Genomic DNA, 21,350 nt, shown 5'->3' with positions numbered 1-21,350 from the left:
CTCTCTGTGTGTATATTTATCTTTCTATATATATATTCAAATGAAATATATAGAATTTTAAAATAATTTCAATTGTAAATGATCATATGAACCATTTTCCAAATTACCAATTATAAGAAAATGCAAAGTGATATTTCATTTTGCACTTTGAAAATTGACAAAGATGATAACAATCATGGCAGTCAATATTCAGGGGCTTTGGAAAGATAATCACACCGTTGTTTAGCTCTGAATTGGTCCTGTTATTCTGTACAAAAACTTGGAATTAGGAAAGTAAATGACTGAACTGACTATGCCCTTTGAGCCATAGATCCAATTACTGGTACATTATCCAAGGAATTTAAAGACAGAAGCAAAAGTTCATTATATTTCAAAAATATTCATAGCAGCACTTTTTTTTGTGGCAACCCAGAACTGAAAATATAGTGGTTGCCAATCCATCTGGGAATATGTGGGAAAAACTAGTATACAAATGTAACAGCTAATTATTGTAGAGTAAGAAATTATATATGTTTGTATATATACACATATATGTATACACACATATCTCTATGGAATTCAGAAACTTTGGAAGAGTGGTATGAATTGATTAAGAGTGAAATAAAAATCTAAACTCATACGGCACTGTGATTGCTTTTGTCTAGTTATGCAGTTGTGTTAACTCTTCAGGAATCATACTTTCCTGGGGATTTCTTGACAAAGATTACTAGAATGGTTTGTCATTTCTTTTTCCAGTGGATTAAAGTAAAATAGAAGTTAAGTGAATTTCCCAGGGTCACACAGTTAGTATCTGAGGTCAGATTGAACTCAGATCTTCCTGAATCCATGTCCGTCCAACACTTTATCCACTGAACCACCTAGCTTCTTCATGCATGGTGTTTATAACAGTGTAAATGAAAAGACCACTACAAATAAGTTAAAACTTGAATAATTGAAGAAGCAATGTAGAATCTAAGGAGCAGATGATGAAAAATTCCTCTTTCCTTATGAAAGGAGCAACATATTTAAACAAGTTATTATATGCGTAGTCAGATTCTGTCACAGTATTGGATGACTTTGCTCAACTATTTTTCCCCTCCCAAAAGATTCCCCCATCCCAAAATGATTATAATAAAAACAAAGACATCAATAAAACAAAGTCTAGTTGATACATGAATAAATTTTATATTAAAACTTTATATTTTAATAAATATATGTCCATTTTTTATCCATATAAAATTTATTATTTCTTTTTTCAGATTATTGTCATTATTTATAATTAACCAAGTTTAGAAACTCTCCCCAGTCCAAACTGAATCTGAGATTCACAGAATGCTACAAGAACCTCTTACCCATTCCTCTCATTTTATATGTGAAGGAAAAAAACCCCAAGATAGATAAAGTCACTTGTTAGAAGACATGTTAATTCTTAGCTGGAGATACTGAATTGGAATTGAAATCTCATGACTTTTGCTCACTACTAAATATGCTACACCAAGTTTCTTCCTTATGTCTCCAATTGTTAGGTGGCGGGTTCAAAATTTTTTTTTAACATTTTTCTCTGCCATATGTTTAAAAAATTGTGTGCATGATAATCTCTTAATATAACTTCAAATCATCTTGAATTCTTTACTTCCCTCATTTGTATAATCAAAATGTACAAATTACAGATATGAAAAAATTCAGAAAAAGAATAGATTGTATATCCTATCTCCATACTTACCTATCTCCCATCATTATTCCCCCTCCTCAAAAAAAATCTGTAAGAAAATCAGGGCAAGAGGGATATGAAGCTCTAAAGAATGAATTTGAATTTGTGGAGATAGAGAAATAAATCTGAGGAGCAATAAAAGTTTGTCTGGAAAGTTATTTTTATTAAAAAGGGACTTAGCAATCAACTCATATTTTAAAAACAACAAGATAGATATACATACACACAGAAGATGGAAGGAAACAGAGGTAATATTTCAAGAAATCAAAATCAATCTAATTATCCTAGACATTATAGAATTTCATATCTCTTCATTTTTTTAATTCACAAAATTGCCCTTCAGCAGTCCTACAGTTCTTCAGTCATTTCCCATAAGCTTTTCAAAAACCCTTGATGACTCAGGAATTATATTTTCTAGTTATTTAATTTCCTTTTCTTTAGAAGTAGTTTATTTGGGCTTTGTAATTTAAATTTCCTATAGAAGAGACTGAAACTCTCTTACATAGGTATGAGCTCCCCATTTTCCATCTTTCTTCTGATCTTTCTAGTCTTAATATCATCTTCCTTGGCTTGGAAAGCAGAAGCAAAAATAATTAAACCTGATCTTAACATTCTCCCCAATCCAATATGAATCAAAGATTCACAGAATGCTACAAAATCATCTCACCATCACCCTCTCATTATACATATGAAGAAAAAAGTTCAAGAAAAGTAAAGTGACTAGTTGCAAGACACATGTATACCTAGTGAGAGGGACTGGACTGAAATTGATTTTTATTCATTGTTCATTATACTACACCAAGCTACCTTCTTCATATCTCTAGAGATATAACTGCAATTATTAATTGGTGTGGTCAATCCTTTTGACATTTTTCTATGCCAAATTTAATGATTTTAGAATGTGTGCTTGGTAATCTCTAAGTGTCACATCATATCATCCTGAATTCTCCACTTCTAGTTCATGTAATCCTAAACTGGTTATAAGATTTAAGAAATAGTAAGAATTAAGTAATAAATAAGAATTAAATAGATCTGTCATTTCTTTGTCATTGCTAATCATCACTGTCTCCTCTATGCCAAGTAGGGGTCCTATCCCTTCTTTTATCCTTCTTAATTTCTTCAGAATATCTTAAACAAACAAAAAAACCGCTTTTTTTATTGTTCAGTTCTTTTCATTTAAAGCCTCAGATCATTTTAGCTTGAGCATGCTGTTGACATTTTTAAAGGAATGAGCCATGCTTTTGTATTCAATTCATCTAATATATATTAAGTACCTACTAGGTGCCACACTCTGCTAGGTAGGGGATTCAAGAAGCCACAACAGACAGCATTACTCTTAAGGAGTTTACAATCTGATAGGAGGGATAATATGTAGATAAATATCTACCAAGTAAGCTACATACAGGCTAAATAGAAATTATTAAAAAGAGAAAACATTAGAAATAAGAGTGATTGTGGAGGCTTCCCATAGAAAATGGGATTTTTAGATGAGACTTAAAAGAAGCCAGGGAGAGCAATAATTGGAACAGAGGAGGGCTGGGGAATAGCCAGAGAAAAAGTTCACAACTAGGAAATAGAATGCTTTGTTTGCAGAATACTCAGGAGGCCAGTGTCACTGTATCAAAGAGTTAATGTTGAGGAATAAGGTTTGAGAAGACTATAATATTAGGAGGAGGCTAGGTTATGAAAGGTTTTGAATGCTAAAAAAAGAGAATTTTTATATTTGCTCCTGGAGGCAATAGAAACCATTGGAGTAAAAGATATTCATGATCAGATTTGTGTTTTAGGAAAGTCACTTAGTAACTGAGTGGAGAATGAATTGGAATAGGGAGAGACTTAAGGAAGACAGAGAGGACATTCTGTAGGAGGTGTTTTAATAGAATGGGATTATTTGAATAAATAGAAGGGTTTTCTTTGGTAAGAAGCAAGGTCACTTCATCATTTGAAATGGGTGAAGGAGGAAAAAGTGGCAAGTCACTTTAGTGATAGAAGGGGAAAAACAAGGGTCCACAGTGAATGACCTCATTTGTTTTTGTAAAATGTGAGTCAAGGTTGTCCATGCCATCATTGTTCTTTGTATTTATAGACACTCAAGCACCTAAGTTTATTGCTAGCTCTTTTGTTTTTCCTTTTTTTGGGCTCTTTTCTTGAATTTTATCTTCTTAACATTTCCAGTTCTATTCTTCTGTGTTTTTTTAAATTGTAACTAGAAAGGAATATTTGTAAGCAATATGTCTTTCTCATTCTTGTTAGTCTAAAATCCTTTTGATTGGATTTGGTAGATTCATGACAAATTCATCCTTTTTAGCCTTTATTAGGTGTGCTCTGTCCAAAGAAATCTGTGAGATATATATATTCTAAACTAAAGTTCAGAAATCTGTCCAACCATCCCTCTCTCCATGTGTGGATACTGCAGGAAATGCAGTTTTTAATATAAAGTCATAAATTTTGGTTCATTTTAAAATTTGTACTAGCAGTTTCCATTGTGCTATATTTTAACTAATAGAAGGCCTTTTTTTGTCCCTTAGTCAGAAAGTCAGCTGTTTAGAATTTAAACTCTTGTTTCTAATTCATTCTAGCACATTCTACAAAAATACTCTTATTGATCAGAGAAATCTAGAAGCATTTTCAGAAACTTCTATTTCATTACAGTGTATCCTTTTGATATTAAGCCAATTCTTATATTGTTTGATGCATTAAAAGATTCATGATTTCACTTGTGTGACTATGCTTTCTATCCACTAATATTTTTAAAACCTCCAAATCTTCTCTGCTTCCAGTCCAGCTTTTTCCCATTTTTTTCAACCAATCTTTCATAAAATTCTTATATAACAGAGTTTTTTTAAATTGGAAGTGATCTCTCAGGCTGTCTACTCCCATATGTATCTGAACAGGAATTCTGTTTTCATAACATACCTAATATATGTTCAGAATTCATTTAAAAACAGGAGTAATGAATGCCTCTCTTATGTTCCATTGAACTTAGCAAAGGTCCTCAATAAGAACTTTTTGAATTGGATTGATTCCAATTGGATCCTAGATATTAAGTCATCCAGTCCTTTCACAGAAAAGGAAACAGAGTTCCAAAGATAGGGAAAGACTTGTCTAAGGTGATATATTGAGTTAGCAGTTTAACCAAGAAGAGAACTTACATTTCCTGACTCTACAGGTGTTGCCCTTTATATTACTACATTATTGAGAAGATGTGATTTTGGAGGAATTGATGTGGAGGTTCTAAGATGTAGCACTCAAGGAACTCATTTGATCTAAGCTATTCATTTTGGAAATGAGGATTTGAGCCTCTCTCTTTGGATTTCAAAATCCATTGCTTTTCCTTTTCACTCCATGATGTCCAGTTGGGTGAGATTTTAAAAATTAAACATAATTTTATAAAATTATGAAAACTGACAACTTAACTTTGTCTACACTCTAAATTTACAAAGAACTCTCCCTTCAACAAACTTTTAAGGTACTTCATGCTAGCATTGGTATCCCTATTTTTATAGATGAACAAACTGAAATTCAGTGATGCAAACTGATTTACCCAAGTTACATATCTGGTGTTAGGGCTGGCATTTGAACTTTTGATTACATTTATTGTTCAGTTCTATTTGACTCTTTATGACCCTGTTTGGTACTTTCTTGGCAAACATACTGGAGTGGTTTGCTTTTTCCTTCTGCAGCTCATTATACAGAGAGGAAACATGCAAATATGATCAAGGGTACCACAGCTAGTAAGTGTCTAAGGCCAGGTTTGAATCATGGGTCTTCTTAACTCCAGTTATGACACTGTCCATTACACCAATCTCCATTTTTTTCAGCAGCTTTGCTTAGTTTTCACTCTTTGGAATATTATACCTTTTTCAGGATAAGGTGATCAACTGAAATCTCATCTTACAGATTTACTCAACTTTTGATATTAATATCTCACTTCTCTTAGTTGCCTCTCCTAGTTGGAGTTCTAAAGAGAAGAGCAACAATCTCCCAAAGTCTTACTTTAAAACTTTCCAAGGACCTACTCCATAGAACACCATTCCCTGACCACTCCATTTCTGTTCCAGCTTCTTTCTATGTATTGTCTTTCCCTATTTAATTTTAAGCTCCTTGAGGGAAAGGGATATTTTTTCCTTTTCTAACTTTTATTACCAGAAGTTAGCACATTATCTGGCACATCATAGGTATATAAGCAATGCTTACTGATTAATTATTGTACTGAATTGTTTTATGATTTAATCATTTTAGAGGTGAAGACTATCTTCCTAAACCCAGTTTGCAATGGGAAAATGAATAAAGGGTCTACCCCTGTAGAGGTCTAATTTTATTTTTGGTATCTCTGGAAACCATATACAATAATGATTATTCAGTTTCATCTTAGAATTTTCTGCATGTTATCAGCTTGCCTCTGGACCTTGATCATGTCTTGATAAAGTCCTTTACCCAAATTCACAGGAACCAGAACAATGTTCATAGAAATTTGTTTTGTTTTTGACCATAAGTTATCTGTGGAATGGCAGCATGGATAAAGTAATAGAAGTCTGGACTTGGAAGTCAGTAAGTTTTGGATAAAGTACTGATTCTATCCATACTGGATATAAAATCACGGGCAAGTCACTTAACACCTTGGGTTTCATGGAGATTTCTGAGTTTAAGTTTAAGAATCAGTCAGGTGGAAGTCAAAGCATAACTTGATTATTAAATTTTTGTCCTTGTATGAAAAGACAAAAAAAACCCCACCCAACCCAAAATAACCGAAACCCCAGTCATTTCTTTCTCTTTAATGCACCTCTACTAAAGAGACATTGTATTTCCAGTGAGAAATATTCTTTCTTATGCAGATGATATTCTTCCTGAAAAGTACCATTGGAAAGAAAAAAAAATCAAATAACATAATGAGTATATTCCACTTTTACTTAAAAACACACAAGTTTCAGGACATGCAATTTGAACCAGTTAGGCTTATGTTTTTTATAAGATGAGTAGAAGAAGTTCTTATTCACTGTTACTTTGGAAACAGCAATACTCCGATATTTTGGTTGATCTCATTTTCTTAGCTAGGTAGAATTAAAAATATTATGAACTAGCATTGATTTTTACTTAAATTTTAAGTGTTGAAAAAATTACCATGAAAAATAAATGTTAAAAAGACTAAAAGCTAAGAGGCTTTTATGTAAAATAAAATTTTATAAAAAAAAAGACCCATATATCAGATTATATCATAATTTTAAGCACTGGGCTTATTTTTATCCATCTATAGTGAAAAATTTTAAATGTAAATATGGTAATCCATTTATATCATAAATAATAATGTCCAAGTTGATAACTTCTCATAATTTATAACTTCAGACTGTCTTTTAAGTAATTATGGCTTATTAAAATAACACCAAGGGACAATACAGTATTATTCGTTCAGTGACTTATAAACTATATTTTCCCTCCTTTGTTTTCAGGACTCCACTATTGTTACTCCAATTATTCTGAGGACTGATCCACAAGGATTTTTCTTTTATTGGACAGATCAAAATAAGGTAAGTTTTGTGATGCCTTCTTCTAAAATATCTGACGTTTATCGATCTTTAAAGATATTCCTAATCTTTGAAAAATTCACATGTACATGTAGACTGGATGGCATCTTAATCTGTTGATGTTGTTCTGATTTTGAAAAATACTCCTAGTCTGTGTTGTCTATTATGAACTTTCAAGAGAAAATGCTAAAACATTTTAGTAGTGAAAATTTAAGAAACTGTTGAGCAAATAGAATGACTATTATCTAGATCTATATTCTGAATTTAAATCTATTTATTTATATATAAAATAGGTGTAGCCCAGTAAATTTTTATATTCTCTGGTTGAATTTTCTACCAGAAAAGAAGAGGTGGAAGGATGCCACATATTTATCAAAATGGCTGTATAATGAATGAGAAAACATGATTACTACTCTGTTTAATGCTTTTTTTTAATGTTTATAGGGCCATGAAATTAAAAATATGGTTAAATTATGTTTTGTTTTCTTCTATTGCTTATTGATTCCTTCTCCCATATCATGCCCCTTCCACCTCCAATCTAAAGAATGGAATGATTAAAGGGGATGTGAACTACCCCAGGAGGTTTGCCACTTACAGGCACTAAGCAAACCAACATTAATGAAAATGACCTTGACTGACACCCTTTTCTCCTACTTTCTCCTTTTTCTTTATTAAATTATCTTGCTGGATTCAATAAGAACTTCACCTTGGTAATTGTTCAAGTGAGTCAATATAGGAAATGTTTCAAGTATTTTCCTCAAATAAAGTGCATATCTCATTTTGTCTTTAGCAGGAACCTCCTAACAATGTCTTTTAACAAATTATCTTTGATTTTGTACTCTGAGTTTATTCACATACATTTTCTAATAATTTTTAAAAAGATAATCTATACCAAATTAAACAAATTGCTGATACATTACTGTTATTTAGACTTGGCAGTCAATTAAGCAGCATGACAATCATAGCAACCCCACTCAGGATAGTTCTTCAATTCTCAATATAATTGGCTCAGAGAACTCTAGGAGGAATCTGAAGTGCCTTTCTATTACCATTCTTATAAGCCCCACTAACTTTGTTCCATCAGTGCTGTTCAATAAACTAGCAAATACTTATTTTTAAAGAAAGATTTTTTTATTTTGAGTTTTACAATTTTCCTCCATTCTTGTTTCCTTCCCCACCCCCACCCCCTACAGAAAGCATTTTGTTAGTCTTACATTGGTTCCATGTTATACATTGATCTCAGTTGAATGTGATGACAGAGAAATCATATCCTTATGGAAGAAAAATAAAGTATGAAATAGCAAAATTACTTAATGATATAACTTTCCCCCCCCTAATTTGATAGTAATAGTCTTTGGTCTTTGTTTAAAGTTCATAATTCTTTCTCTAGATACAGATGTTATTCTCCATTGCAGATAGCCCAAAATTGTCCCAGGTTGTTGCACTGAAGGGATGAGAAAGTCCATCAAGGTTGATCATCACCTCCATGGTGCTGTTAGGGTGTACAGTGTTTTTCTGGTTCTGCTCATCTCACTCAGCATCAGTTCATGCAAATCCTTCCAGGCTTCCCTGAATTCCCATCCCTCTTGGTTTCTAATAGAACAATAGTGTTCCATGACATACGTATACCACAGCTTGTTAAGCCATTCCCCAATTAAGGACATTCACTTAATTTTTTTGCCACCACAAAGAGGGCTGCTATAAATATTTTTGTACAAGTGATGTTTTTACCCTTTGTCATAATCTCTTCAGGGTATAGACCTAGTAGTGGTATTGCTGGGTTAAAGGGCATGCACATTTTTCGTTGCCCTTTGGGCATAGTTCCAAATTTCTCTCCAGAAAGGTTGGATGAGTTCACAGCTCCACCAACAAGGTATTAGTGTCTCAGATTTCCCACATCCTTTCCAACATTGATCATTGTCCTTTCTGGATATATTGGCCAGTCTCAGAGGTGTGAGGTGGAATCTCAGAGATGCTTTAATTTGCATTTCTCTAATAAGTAATGATTTGGAGCAATTTTTCATATGAATCATATGAATATGGATCACTTTGATTTCCTCAGTTGAAAATTGCCTTTGTATATCCTTTGACCATTTGTCAATTAGGGAATGGCTTGTTTTTTTGAAAATTTGGCTCAGTTCTCTGTATATTTTAGAAATGAGTCCTTTTTCAGAAATACTAGCTGCAAAAATTGTTTCCCAATTCACTACATTTCTTTTGATCTTGGTTACAGTGGTTTTATCTGTGCCAAAGCTTTTTTAATTTAATGTAATAAAATCATCTAGTTTGTTTTGAATGATGTTCTCTATCTCTTCCTTGGTTATAAACCATTTCTCTTTCCATAGATCTGACAGGTAAACTACTTCTTGATCTTCTAGTTTGCTTATAATATTGTCTTTTATGTCTAAATCCTATATCCATTTGGATCTTATCTTGGTATAGGGTGTTAGGTGTTGGCCTAATCTAAGTTTCTTCCATAATAACTTCCAATTTTCCCAACAGTTTTTATCAAAGAGAGAGATTTTATCCCAATAGCTGGACTCTTGGGGTTTATCAAACAGCAGATTACTATGATTGTTTTCTGCTATGGCACTTAGTCTATTCCACTGATCCACCACTCTATTTCTTAGCCAATACCAGACTGTTTTGAGGGCTGATGCTTTATAATATAATTTTAGATTTGGTAAGGCTAAGCCACCTTCTTTTGCACTTTTTTCATTGAATCCTTGGAAATTCTTGACTTTTTATTTCTCTATATAAATTTACTTACAACTTTTTCTAACTCATTACTTTTTTTTGGAATTTTGATTGGTTTTGGTAGAATTGTCATTTTTATTATATTATATTATATTATATTATATTATATTATATTATATATTATATTATATTATATTATATTATATTATATTATATTATATTATATTATATTATATTATATTATATTATATTATATTATATTATATTATATATGTATATATTTTATTATATTAGCTTGACCTATCCATGAACAGTTGATGTTTGCCCAGGTATTTAAATCTGATTTTATTTGTATGAGAAGAGTTTTGTAATTGTTTTCAAAAAGTTTTGAATCTACCTTGGTAGGTAGACTCCCAGGTATTTTATTTTTGTTTAAGGTTACTTTGAATGTGATTTGTCTTTCTAGCTCTTTCTGCTGTATCTTGCTAGTCATATACAAATGTTGAGGATTTATGAGGGTTTATTTTATATCCTGCAGCTTTGCTAAAGTTTCTAATTATTTCTAGTAGTTTTTTAGATGACTTTTTGGGATTCTCTAGGTATACTATCATGTCATCTGTAAAGAGTGAGAGTTTTGTCTCCTCCTTTCCTATTCTAATTCCTTCAGTTTCTTTTACTTTTCTTATTAGCAAATAGTTTTTAAAAATGTATTTACTCATATGATAACTACAAAAACAATTTTTCCTGTGGATAGGAGTATATTCTTCCACAAGGTCTATTGAGAGAAAAGGCACAAATTAAAGTTCACAAATAGCAACAAATGCAGAGAACACATAGGACTAAGGGGGTAACAATTCTTGGACATCCTTTTCTTTCTTAGTACAGTATTCATGAAGTTCTTTCTTTTGTCTTACGGGCATCATTAATTTTGTAGGGTACATTACTACACTTTTCTTTATCATGGAGGTGTCACATTTCCTTGAAGTGATTTCCCTCCCCAGCTCGATATGTGGTCCCTCACTGGTTCCATCTCATTTATCCTAGTAGTCATTGCTAATGATCCAGGAGAGGTAGAAGACTGAGAGACCTTCCTTCTCTCTATTTTATTTTGAGATTAAGTAAAGAAATGGTTTGGGGTTATAGTCTGGATATAATTCATTTAAAATTCATTTTTGTTTTGGGATTATGGAATTGCCCTGGAATGAGCCTGGAGGCTTGAGACTCTGTGGAATACCAATTACTAGTGTTGCTTCTTGGCTACCAAATCTGGTTTGAAGTTGCTGAGTTTTATGAGTTCAGTGATTTGCTACATTTGTGACCTCTATTGCATGTGTTTATTGTTTTATTAAAAAACAATACTCAGAGTTTATTATTTGGTTTTTAAATACTTTTGGCTTTGACATTCCCTAGCATTTCCTACTGTTATGTGTAAAACAATGTCTTGGAGTAGTTCTATTTTTAAAAACTATTTTTAGAATTGTTATAGCCATATTCATGAAAAATGTATTTATAATGCCCAGAGCATTTTTAAAGGTTGGGTATTTCTACAAGAGACTTAAGTGTCAGTTTGATTTTTCAACTTGTAAATCAAATTTCTATAAAAGCAACAGGAGGGATTTTGAGTCATTAATAATTCATGGCACCTCTGTTAAATTCTAAGACCTATCCTAAAGGTTTTTTTTTGCTTAATAAAGTGAAAATGTTTGGGAAAGAATGCTTTCTGCCTTATCTCCATTGTTATGTTAATTCAACATTCTGAATGATGCTTATTCCAAAAATACCTATTTATTTAGTTTTTGGAAATGAAAGTGATGTTGGGAATATATTGTTTCATTTCAATTCTCTGATATTCTTTATCTTTTCATAATCCAGGATTGGTTTGCATGATTAATTGAAAGCAAAAATACAGTCAGAATTTCAGCATAGTGCTATAAGACTTTACTTCACAAACCACTTGCACATGGATCACTGCAGACAGAAAGCATATTATAGTTTTCACTATTGAGATCTAATTTCTTCATTCAACTATTTATTAATTTTAATATTTTATTTTTTGCCAATGGTCATATATATTTTAGAATCCAAAGATAGAAGAGTAAAGACAAAAAAATTGGAAAATCACCTATGATTCTGTTAGGTTTCTTTCTTTTGGCTTTAAGCCCAGTTTGGAACAGAAAGAATAATGCACTGAATTCTGGTAGATGAATTCCTATAAATGATGTATCAAGTCATAAAGAAAGCAGATGCCAGAAGAAAATGGTGGAGTTAGAGGAAGTGCACCATTTCAAACTTTTATACAACACAAGATCCCTTGAAAATACATGGCATAACTATAATGATGATATCAGTATTCATAGTCCTTATTCTTTTTTTTTTTTAGGTTTTTTTTGCAAGGAAATGGGGTTAAGTGGCTTGCCCAAGGCCACACAGCTAGGTAATTATTTAGTGTCTGAGACCGGATTTGAACTCAGGTCCTCTTGACTCCAGGGCTGGTGCACTATCCACTGTGCCACCTAATTTGATAATGATATTCAAGACTATGTTGTTTGGTATCAGTTACATATACTAGTTTGAATATATTTTAAAGAGAAAAAGATATTCCTCAATTTATTACCTGTTTTTGTAACATTTTGTTTTTGACTAGTTTTATGACTATCATAGAAACTGTAGTAAATTTATAATTTCACATTATTGCTTTTTCTCTCATACTATTAATATTTTATTTTGTTGAAGGATCTATTTCTTCAGGTTTCAGTTTCTTACCTCTGAAATCTTATTATTTGACAATACCTCAGGCACAGCTAGTTTTTCAGTAACACAGTCCAGTGACTCTGGGCTTCCCTCTGGCAATGATTCCCTTGCACGAGAATTTATTCTTCATTTCAGCAGTGGGAAATACCCTGACTGACTTATTCTTGTCTCTTCTATCATTTCAGAGAAGGTATACTGCACAGAAAAGACATTGTTGCTTATCAGTTAGCCAAACTGGTAGTGGACTCCAGGGTACCAATTATGCTTTCAATTCACTGTACTGCAGGGTAGCTGTGGGGAACCTGCCAGGGAATTTAAACCAGTCACTTTCTATGTTTAGTATTAGTTTGAATTACAATCCTTTCCAACACTCTAAGCATATCTCAGGAGCCACCTCCTACATGAAGCCTTTCTGGATACCTCACGTTATAAGTACTCTTCCCCTTTTAAAACTATTTTGAATAACTTAATATAAATTTTGCAGTCCTTAATTATGAACATCTTGTATCACCTAAAATTGAGTGCATTTTTCTCTTAATTTCTCCCCAGCACTTAGCATAGTCACTGACCTATAGAAGGTGCTTACTATGTGTTTGTAGTATTAAATAGTACTGAACATTCTCCCATTTCCAGTATAAAAATGGCAGGATGCAAAGCAGGGAACACACAAGGAGATGGATTTAGGAATTTAGAGTACCTGAATAAATTTTTTACTATATGTATCCACTGCTGAAATTCTGAAAGGGCAGATGGCTGTAGGGGAAAGAAAAGAAAAAGAAAAACCAATGGGATTATTTTCGCAACCAACATTATCAATAGTCATGGTGACATTTTTATAGTGCTTTACTAAATCACATTATGTTCATTATTCATTTGATCCCCCACATAAATACAATGATATAAGTCATACAGGTAGTAACCTCCCTGTTGAGACAGGGAAACTGAGACTCCTCTGCTGCTTGGTGATTCTTTCATATTCATTGTCATATTTATACAAACCTTATTTGTAAAATAGTAGAAAGGTCCTTTGATAAATGACTATTTTATTTTAATATGCATTTCCCATAAAACTGAAGATTCTTATTTGTAATATATTGATTATGGAAAATCTGATTTAGTAGATACTGCATAGCACAGGAATACTTAAGAGATTGCATGCATGAGCTCTTAAAAAGTCTATGCTTTTATTTTGGAGATGCACCATGTTGGCAGCTGACACCATTGCAGGAAACATCAGCCAAGCAAACTACGTTAAGAATAGCAAGGACCATAACAAGAATGTTTCTGCCTTGCAGTTCTTGAGAGGGGTTAAAGAAGAAGAGAGGTCAGAATTAAAGAGATTAGGAACATCTATCAAGTTAGAAAATGGAACAAAATAGATGTTTGCCTTGCAACTCTCTGCCCTTGCCTCAGTGCCAAGGATAGTGTAAAAATAAAACTAGATTACATTAGTATAATGTTTTCTTTTCTCCCTAGCTGCTCCATTATGGAGACCAGGGAACTAAGAGGAATCTTTCCCTAAATCTCTAACCCTAGAGAATTGACATTAGATAAGTATTTCTTAGTAGAAATGAAAAAAAAGAACAGTCCTTCTATTTGGGAAGAGGTTCTTATTTTCTATTTTGATATCAACAAATACCCTAGATCTCCAAATATAGCAATAGTTATATAAGTTACAAATAAATGATAACATAATTTTCCAATAATAATTCTAATAATACTTTTCTTATACTTTATAGATAATTCTTTCTGTTCGGTGGTTTTATACTTTTTTTTATAGTTTTTTTCCCCCTCTATATTCTAAGTTACTTGAGAAAGGGGTATATTTTGTTTTCCTCTGTAGCTACTGTAGTCCTTGCTTTGGACATATTAACTGCTCAGTAATTTACTGAATTTGATAACAAAAATGGTGCTAATCCTCTGAAGAAAGTATTATGTAATATCACCTAGACTTTCCACATTAAACCTGAATAATTTTGTTCATAAATATTTTTCTTCAAATATTATAAAACATTTTATGTGACTCATGGTATAATATCTGTCAGAATGAGTACATAAACTTTGAGAGTCCAAAAATATTTTGAATTGAGATGTCAATGAAATCCTTTATACTAGTAGTTTAGAGGGGGAAATGATGTTCAGAATAAACTGCTTTAAAAACCTATTCCAATAGCAGTAATGGATCTCAGTCTTCATTTTTCTCCCTTCAGGAAGCCTCACAATCTTTTTCTCTGATTTTGTTTTTAGTAGTATGGGTGATCAATAGTGGTACCAAAAACACTATTGAAGGAGAGATATGATCACTTAAAATGATGATTATTGGTTGCCAATTAAAATGTCTGTGAGGTCGTGAGGTGTTGAAATAGAAAGAGCAGAAAATTCTGAGTTCAGATGTGACCTTAGACCTTTACTAGATGTGTGACAAGTTACTGATGTGGGCAAGTTACCGAAGCTTTGTTTTCCTCCATATCCTCATAACAACAGCGTCTATATCCTGGGGTTATAGTAAGGATCAGGTGAGAGAATACTTGCAAAAATAATATCGGTGCACAGTAGGTGAGTAAAATATGCTTGCTTCCCTTCCCCCCTTCCTATGAGAAGGCTATGGGAAATTCCTTACCTTTTCTTACCTTCACAAGAATTAGATAAAACAATTTAAAAAGCAGTATTTAGTCCAGAAGGGTTCCTAAATAACTGTTAGTTTTATTGTGTAATTATCAGTGAAAGAAACTGAGAATGTGGATTGTTTAATTCTTTATATTTCTATCCTTAGCACCACAGTGTCTAGTACATAGTAGGCATTTAATAAATGCTTGTGGATTGATTGGCTACTTGAAGGTAGCGCAGCTGGGACTTCAATCCAGGTGCTCTTTCTACTACATGCCTCTGTGCCTAGGCTTAGTATCGTAGGACTCAAACTAAAAGAAATAAAATAAGTTGGATATTTACTCAAAAACATGTTCTATGAAAAAACTCTTGTTTTAAAGAATTTTGCTATACTATCACAGACTTTCTTCAGAATTATACCAATCCTAAGTCATTATTGCCACTATTATCACTTTTTCATGAAGATGCTCCCAATGTTTTATTGCAAAAATAATATTCTGACTCCTTTTAGATAAAATATTAACTCCGAATCACATAATTTTCAAGTTGAAAGAGACATAATTGAGTTCCATCCCCTACCTGAACAGAAATGCCCTCTGCAAAATTTCTGAGAAACCTTCTTAGACTCTCCTTGCAGACTTCCCTTGATGAAGAACCAATAAGCAGCCATGATTGTTAAGGAGGAGTTCTGAAATCAATGTCTGAAATGTCCACCCCTTATTTCTGGTTTTATCCCTTGGGACTGAGTCTTGTTCCATTTACAAATAACAGTCCTTCACATGTGAGGAGGCACTTATCCTATCCTTCCTGACTTCTCTGAGATAAACAATTCTAGTTCTTTAAAAAGATGTTATGGTATGATTTTGAATCTCCTCATCATCCAGTTCATGCTCCTTTGCTCCAGCTTGGCAGTGTATTTCCTAAAAGTTATGCCCAGAGTGAAGTACATGACTCCTAGTGTGATCTAATCAGGGTGGAGTCCAGTAAGGCTATTACCTCTTTACTCTGGACACTTTTTTTTTTAAAATTTTTGCAAGGCAATGGGGTTAAGTGGCTTGCCCAAGGCCATACAGCTAGGTAATTATTAAGTGTCTGAGGCAGATTTGAACCCAGGTACTACTGACTCCAGGGCCAATGCTCTATCCACTGTGCCACCTAGCCACCCCTGGACACTTTTTATTATAAAATTATAAAAAATTATAAAAAAATTATAAAAAGTGTGGATCACCTTTTTAAATTACCATGCTAAATTATTGACTCATTTCAAACTTAGATTCACTCAGATCTCTAAGTCCTGTATCTATTCAGTTGACGTTTTTAATTGAAGTACTAATGAACATTAACCCTCAAATTTAACAAAACATAACAGAAATATACATCTCCATGATATAAATTAACTGGGCATGCCAATTCTTCACTATCACTTACAACACAAATTCAACTTTTCCCTGTACGAGGATTGCAGAAACAAGCAGTACATTTTTTGAAATCTAAAAGGCATTTTGAAAGACCATTTCAACTGAACACTTATTGGCACAAAACCTTCATTCAGCAAACTACATACATTTTCTTTTTTATACTGTTTTTCCCAGTGCATTTCTTTGTAATTTTGAAAGTTTAAAAATTTTAAAGAGATGAAGGAGAAAAAGAAAAAAAAATAATAAATTTACATGATAATTATTATATATTTAAAAGGAATAGCAAGTAGTAGATTTGCAGTTTCATGTGAATCATCTTTATTAATTGTACTAAATTATGGAAATGCTTGTTTTATTCCATGAATTAAAAATAACTTAAATAAAAATTTCCAAAAAAAAGTTTCATTAAAGCATTAAATGTATTTTAAAATACCCTAAAATTCCTACTGTAATATATTTAATTCTGTGTTTGGTAAAAAAAATTTCAGGATATTAATAGAATATTTTAAAATGTAAGAGTATCATCAGATTATTTTATAGGGTAAGATGCCTTCTTTTCCTACAGAAAACTTAAAACTCCTCTTAAATTTCAGTAAGAAAAACATCATGACATAGTGGATAAAAGTACTAGAATTCACAAAACTTGGATTCAAATATCTATTTTTGTACTTAATAGCTACATGACCATGGACAAATTATATATTCGATAAAAAACTCAGGTAAGAAAAGTTTATCTACACTTAGATTTTATTAATAAAAAGTGTCCAGAGGAAGGAGGTAATAGCCTTACTGGACTCCACCCTGATTAGATCACACTAGGAGTCATGTACTTCATTCTGGACATAACTTTTAAGAAGTGTCTATATAGATCTGTGAAGTTATAGGCTGCTTGGGGATCTGCAAAAGGAACTTCCTATACTTGCAAATTACAGATCCATGACAAATTGATGGAAATATCAATATCAATAACAATGTACATTTGTTACATGCTAGATGGCATAGAACATTGGACCTGGAGTCAGGAAGACCTAAATTCAAAACCAGCTTCAGAACTTGCCCAGCTGACCATGGGCAAGATATTGAGCCTCTCTTTGTTTCAGTTTTCTCAACTATAAAATGGGAATAATAATAGCACATATCTCTCAGGGTTGGTTTGAGGATCATGTGAGATAATATTTGTAAAGGGCTTAATACAGTGCCTTCCTTAATATAGTACCCTTCTTTTCCTCTTTTCACTATACTTGTCTTTATTTTCCTGATACTCATTGATGAGGAGAGAAATAATGTTTGAAAGCTAAATGAAAAATTGTAGACTATTTTTTCCCCCAGCAAAATGCTGTTTAGTCTCTTTGATGATGTTTAGTCAAAAAGCATTAGATGTCTCATTGATTTAGGAAAACAATATTTATTTACAAAGTTTGTATATTTAGAGATTTGTGTAAGAAGAGGTAATAATTACTTTCCTCAAGGAAAAAACTGATTAAAATATTTTGTCATTAGAGTAAGTCTCTAATACTACCAAGGTAACTTCTCAGTAACTCTTCTCACACAAAACTCTGTCATGGAACAAAGATGTGTTTTACTTTTGTTTTCATTTATTTATTGCATAATATTTCTTTGATCCTCTTAATATTTGTTAAATAATCAAGTCAGAAAAATGAATTTTATTCTATAATAAAATTAGACAATTTGAGGGTTGTTTTATCTGTATGTGAAATCAGAAGATGCAGGAGCTAATCCTTGGTCTTACATTTTTAGGTAAGTGAATTTAAGAATGCCCGTTAAAATTTCCAAGTTTATTTCCTCAACTTAGAATTGGGAATATTATCAATATTCAACACTATTTGCTTATCAAAGGATCATATAAGTATAAGTATAAGAGAGCATCTTAGACATAAACTATTCTAACTCACTCATTTTACTCTAATTTGAACATATAGAGTATCATCACTCTTCAGCAGAATTGTGAAACAAACTAGTGAAGTCTGTATGTCCCTTTCAAAATAATTTTTTAAATTCATAAAATAAAATATTTAAGATGAAAAAAATAATTATATTGAAATAATTATTCATATACATATATATACATATACTTATATATCTAAATGTCTGTATATCACCATACACATATATGCACACATACTGCAAATAAGAATTTTTCCCTGAAAGGTGATATAACTACCTAAGACTTGATTGACTTAGAGGACTAAGGCTAAAATTATACCTTTTTAACACAGTTTCCTGGTCTTATTGATGTGGCCTTCTGGTCACCTAAGAGCATAACAACCCATCTGAAGTTGAGTATCTTTGGACTTGGTAGATTTCCCAAAACCACTTGAGTAGTTACACCCTGCCTTCTTGACCATGTGGACATGAAGGGACTACAATTACCCAATCTTGGAACTATAGTATCCATGTTGAATATCCTTTCTATGCCAAGGCTGAATAAACCTTTTGTTAATGATTGAATAACCTATGAATGCTTCACTTCTTTCCAACATCAAACTTGAGCTAACAGGGTACTGGCCTGAGTCAAGCCCACCCCTAAAAAATGTTACAAGCCACAAAGAAACTAGGTCCACACCTAAGTACATTACAAGCCACAGAAAATGCATTCAGTAACTTAGGGAGGGAAGAATTAGAACATACTTTATAGAAACCAAGCAGAGATGTATGCCAAAGAGGAAAACCAATGTGCTTCAAGTAACATAGCTCTGCACACTGTTTACTTGGATGTCTTTCATTCATTCATTCATTCAGGTCTATCAGTGACACATGAAGACATTTTTCTGAGCTACTCTTTTTTTTCACTTTTTATCTAGGGTAATCTTCCTTTATTTGCTTTTTTTCTTTTCTTTTCTTTTTTTGCAAGGCCACACAGCTAGGTAATTATTAAGTGTCTGAGACTGGATTTGAACTCAGGTACTCCTGACTCCAGGGTCGGTGCTCTATCCATTGTGCCACCTAGCTGCCCCAATCCTCCTTTATTTTCAAACTAACATTGGCATTACAAGTTTTTCTAATTTACAGTTTCACTTAAAAGAGACACTGGAAAAAGGTTACATTATTGAGTTAACTAGCAGTTGATTTTCAGCTAGAAAAGTGCAAAGCTCATCAGGTTGTTTATCTTTAGATACCACAGACCAGATCAGCCCCTATTCAGGGTGGTACATCACTCATTCAGAACAGAAGTCATGAGAGAACAATTCACGTTGAATCTAGGGTCAAGGCAAACCAACCTATCCAGTTCTTTATTCTCTAGGGTTTTGAATCATTCAATTACATGTAAATAACTTCATTTGCAAATCCTATGTCATTTTGCTTTTCTTTCTCAAATCAGTGGGGGATATCAAAAAGCATTAGATGCTGTTGAAAATCTTCATCTCTTAAGTTTACTAATACAGAAAGGAAATAACTTGAAACACTAGTCTATATTTTTTTCTTTCCAGCCAGTTGGGAACTAGAAGCCCAAGCTTTTTTTGCTGGCTGACTTCTTTTGCTGCTGGTTTTTTTCAAATAGCTTTGATTGATTTTCTCTCCTGCCCCTTTCTGACTACTCCAGCCTTATTCTCCTATAGTCCTTTTCAATGGCTTAAATCAGCCTCCAGGTCTAAGTTACTAACCTATCACTTAATGAGGTAACAACACATCTATTTTCCTTGATGAAGTCAATATTCATTATTTAAATATTCTTCAAGTTTTCAAGTTACATAATTCTAATTTTTCTTTTTTACCCTCTTAAGTTTTAAAGTCACATAAAATTAAGATTCATAGTGCTCTGCATCTCTCAGCTCTCAAAAGGACCCTACATTATATTTTATGTTCTTAAAAATTCTATAATCACATTTGACTAGTTTTTAATAAATAAAAGTTATTTTAGCTATTAAACAATTCATATATAACCAAGCATTGCCTCATATTCTTTATAAAGTGAGTTATATACTTATGCCACTGTTCATTTTCTGTGCCAAATTGCTCAAATCTCATTAACAACTGTTTCTTTACAGGCATAGTTTAGTAATTTTTACTAAAATTTAATTTCTTTTCCTCCTTTCAAACATTAAACTGTTCATCTTTGAAAAAGGCAATATCTTGAACCCTTGATTTAACTCTATTTCTTTGTGAGGGAAAAAAAGTAATTTTTCTGCCCCTTTTAGCACTAAACTGCTTTAGATGAAAACATATCCTATTAAGGGACAGTGGAGATGAGGGAAATAAGACTTTTTCTCCCCACCCCCAGAGGTTGTGACATTTTTAGTGTCACAAAGCTAGGATGTGACCAGGATTTAAACTTAGGTCTTGTGACTAAGTTTAGCACTCCTTTGATTATGTTGTATATTTGGGAATTTAAGGAAAGTGCTTCATAAACCTTAAACTACCACATAAATGTAGGCTATAAGAATCATAAAAAAATGGGATATCATAGAATTGTTTTTCTCTATTAATCAGACCTTTATCTAAATATTTTTTTTCAATTGCATTAAAATATTGGGGGTGAGGGGCGGCTAGGTGGCGCAGTGGAGAGAGCACCGGCCCTGGAGTCAGGAGTACCTGGCTTCAAATCCGGCCTCAGACAATCATTATCTAGCTGTGTGGCCTTGGGCAAGCCTATTAACCCCATTTGCCTTGCAAAAAAACAAACAAACAAAAAAAAAAAACAACAAC

General features: G+C 32.6%; 1 protein-coding gene across 1 annotated transcript in view; it reads left to right on the top strand.

Moving 5' to 3' along the window:
- Window positions 1-21,350, top strand: part of PLCB1 (phospholipase C beta 1) — a 964,239-nt gene that overhangs the window by 18,450 nt on the left and 924,439 nt on the right. Inside the window, exon 2 of the mRNA XM_074209479.1 lies at window positions 7,138-7,215. Within this exon, the coding sequence (XP_074065580.1) occupies window positions 7,138-7,215 (78 nt within the window). The remainder of the gene's footprint in view (window positions 1-7,137; window positions 7,216-21,350) is intronic.

This window comes from Macrotis lagotis, chromosome 1 (genome assembly GCF_037893015.1).
Source record: "Macrotis lagotis isolate mMagLag1 chromosome 1, bilby.v1.9.chrom.fasta, whole genome shotgun sequence".
Classification (NCBI taxonomy): domain Eukaryota; kingdom Metazoa; phylum Chordata; class Mammalia; order Peramelemorphia; family Peramelidae; genus Macrotis; species Macrotis lagotis.
The sequence above is the reverse complement of the archived record's forward strand: the minus strand, read 5'-3'. Positions and strand labels throughout refer to the sequence as shown.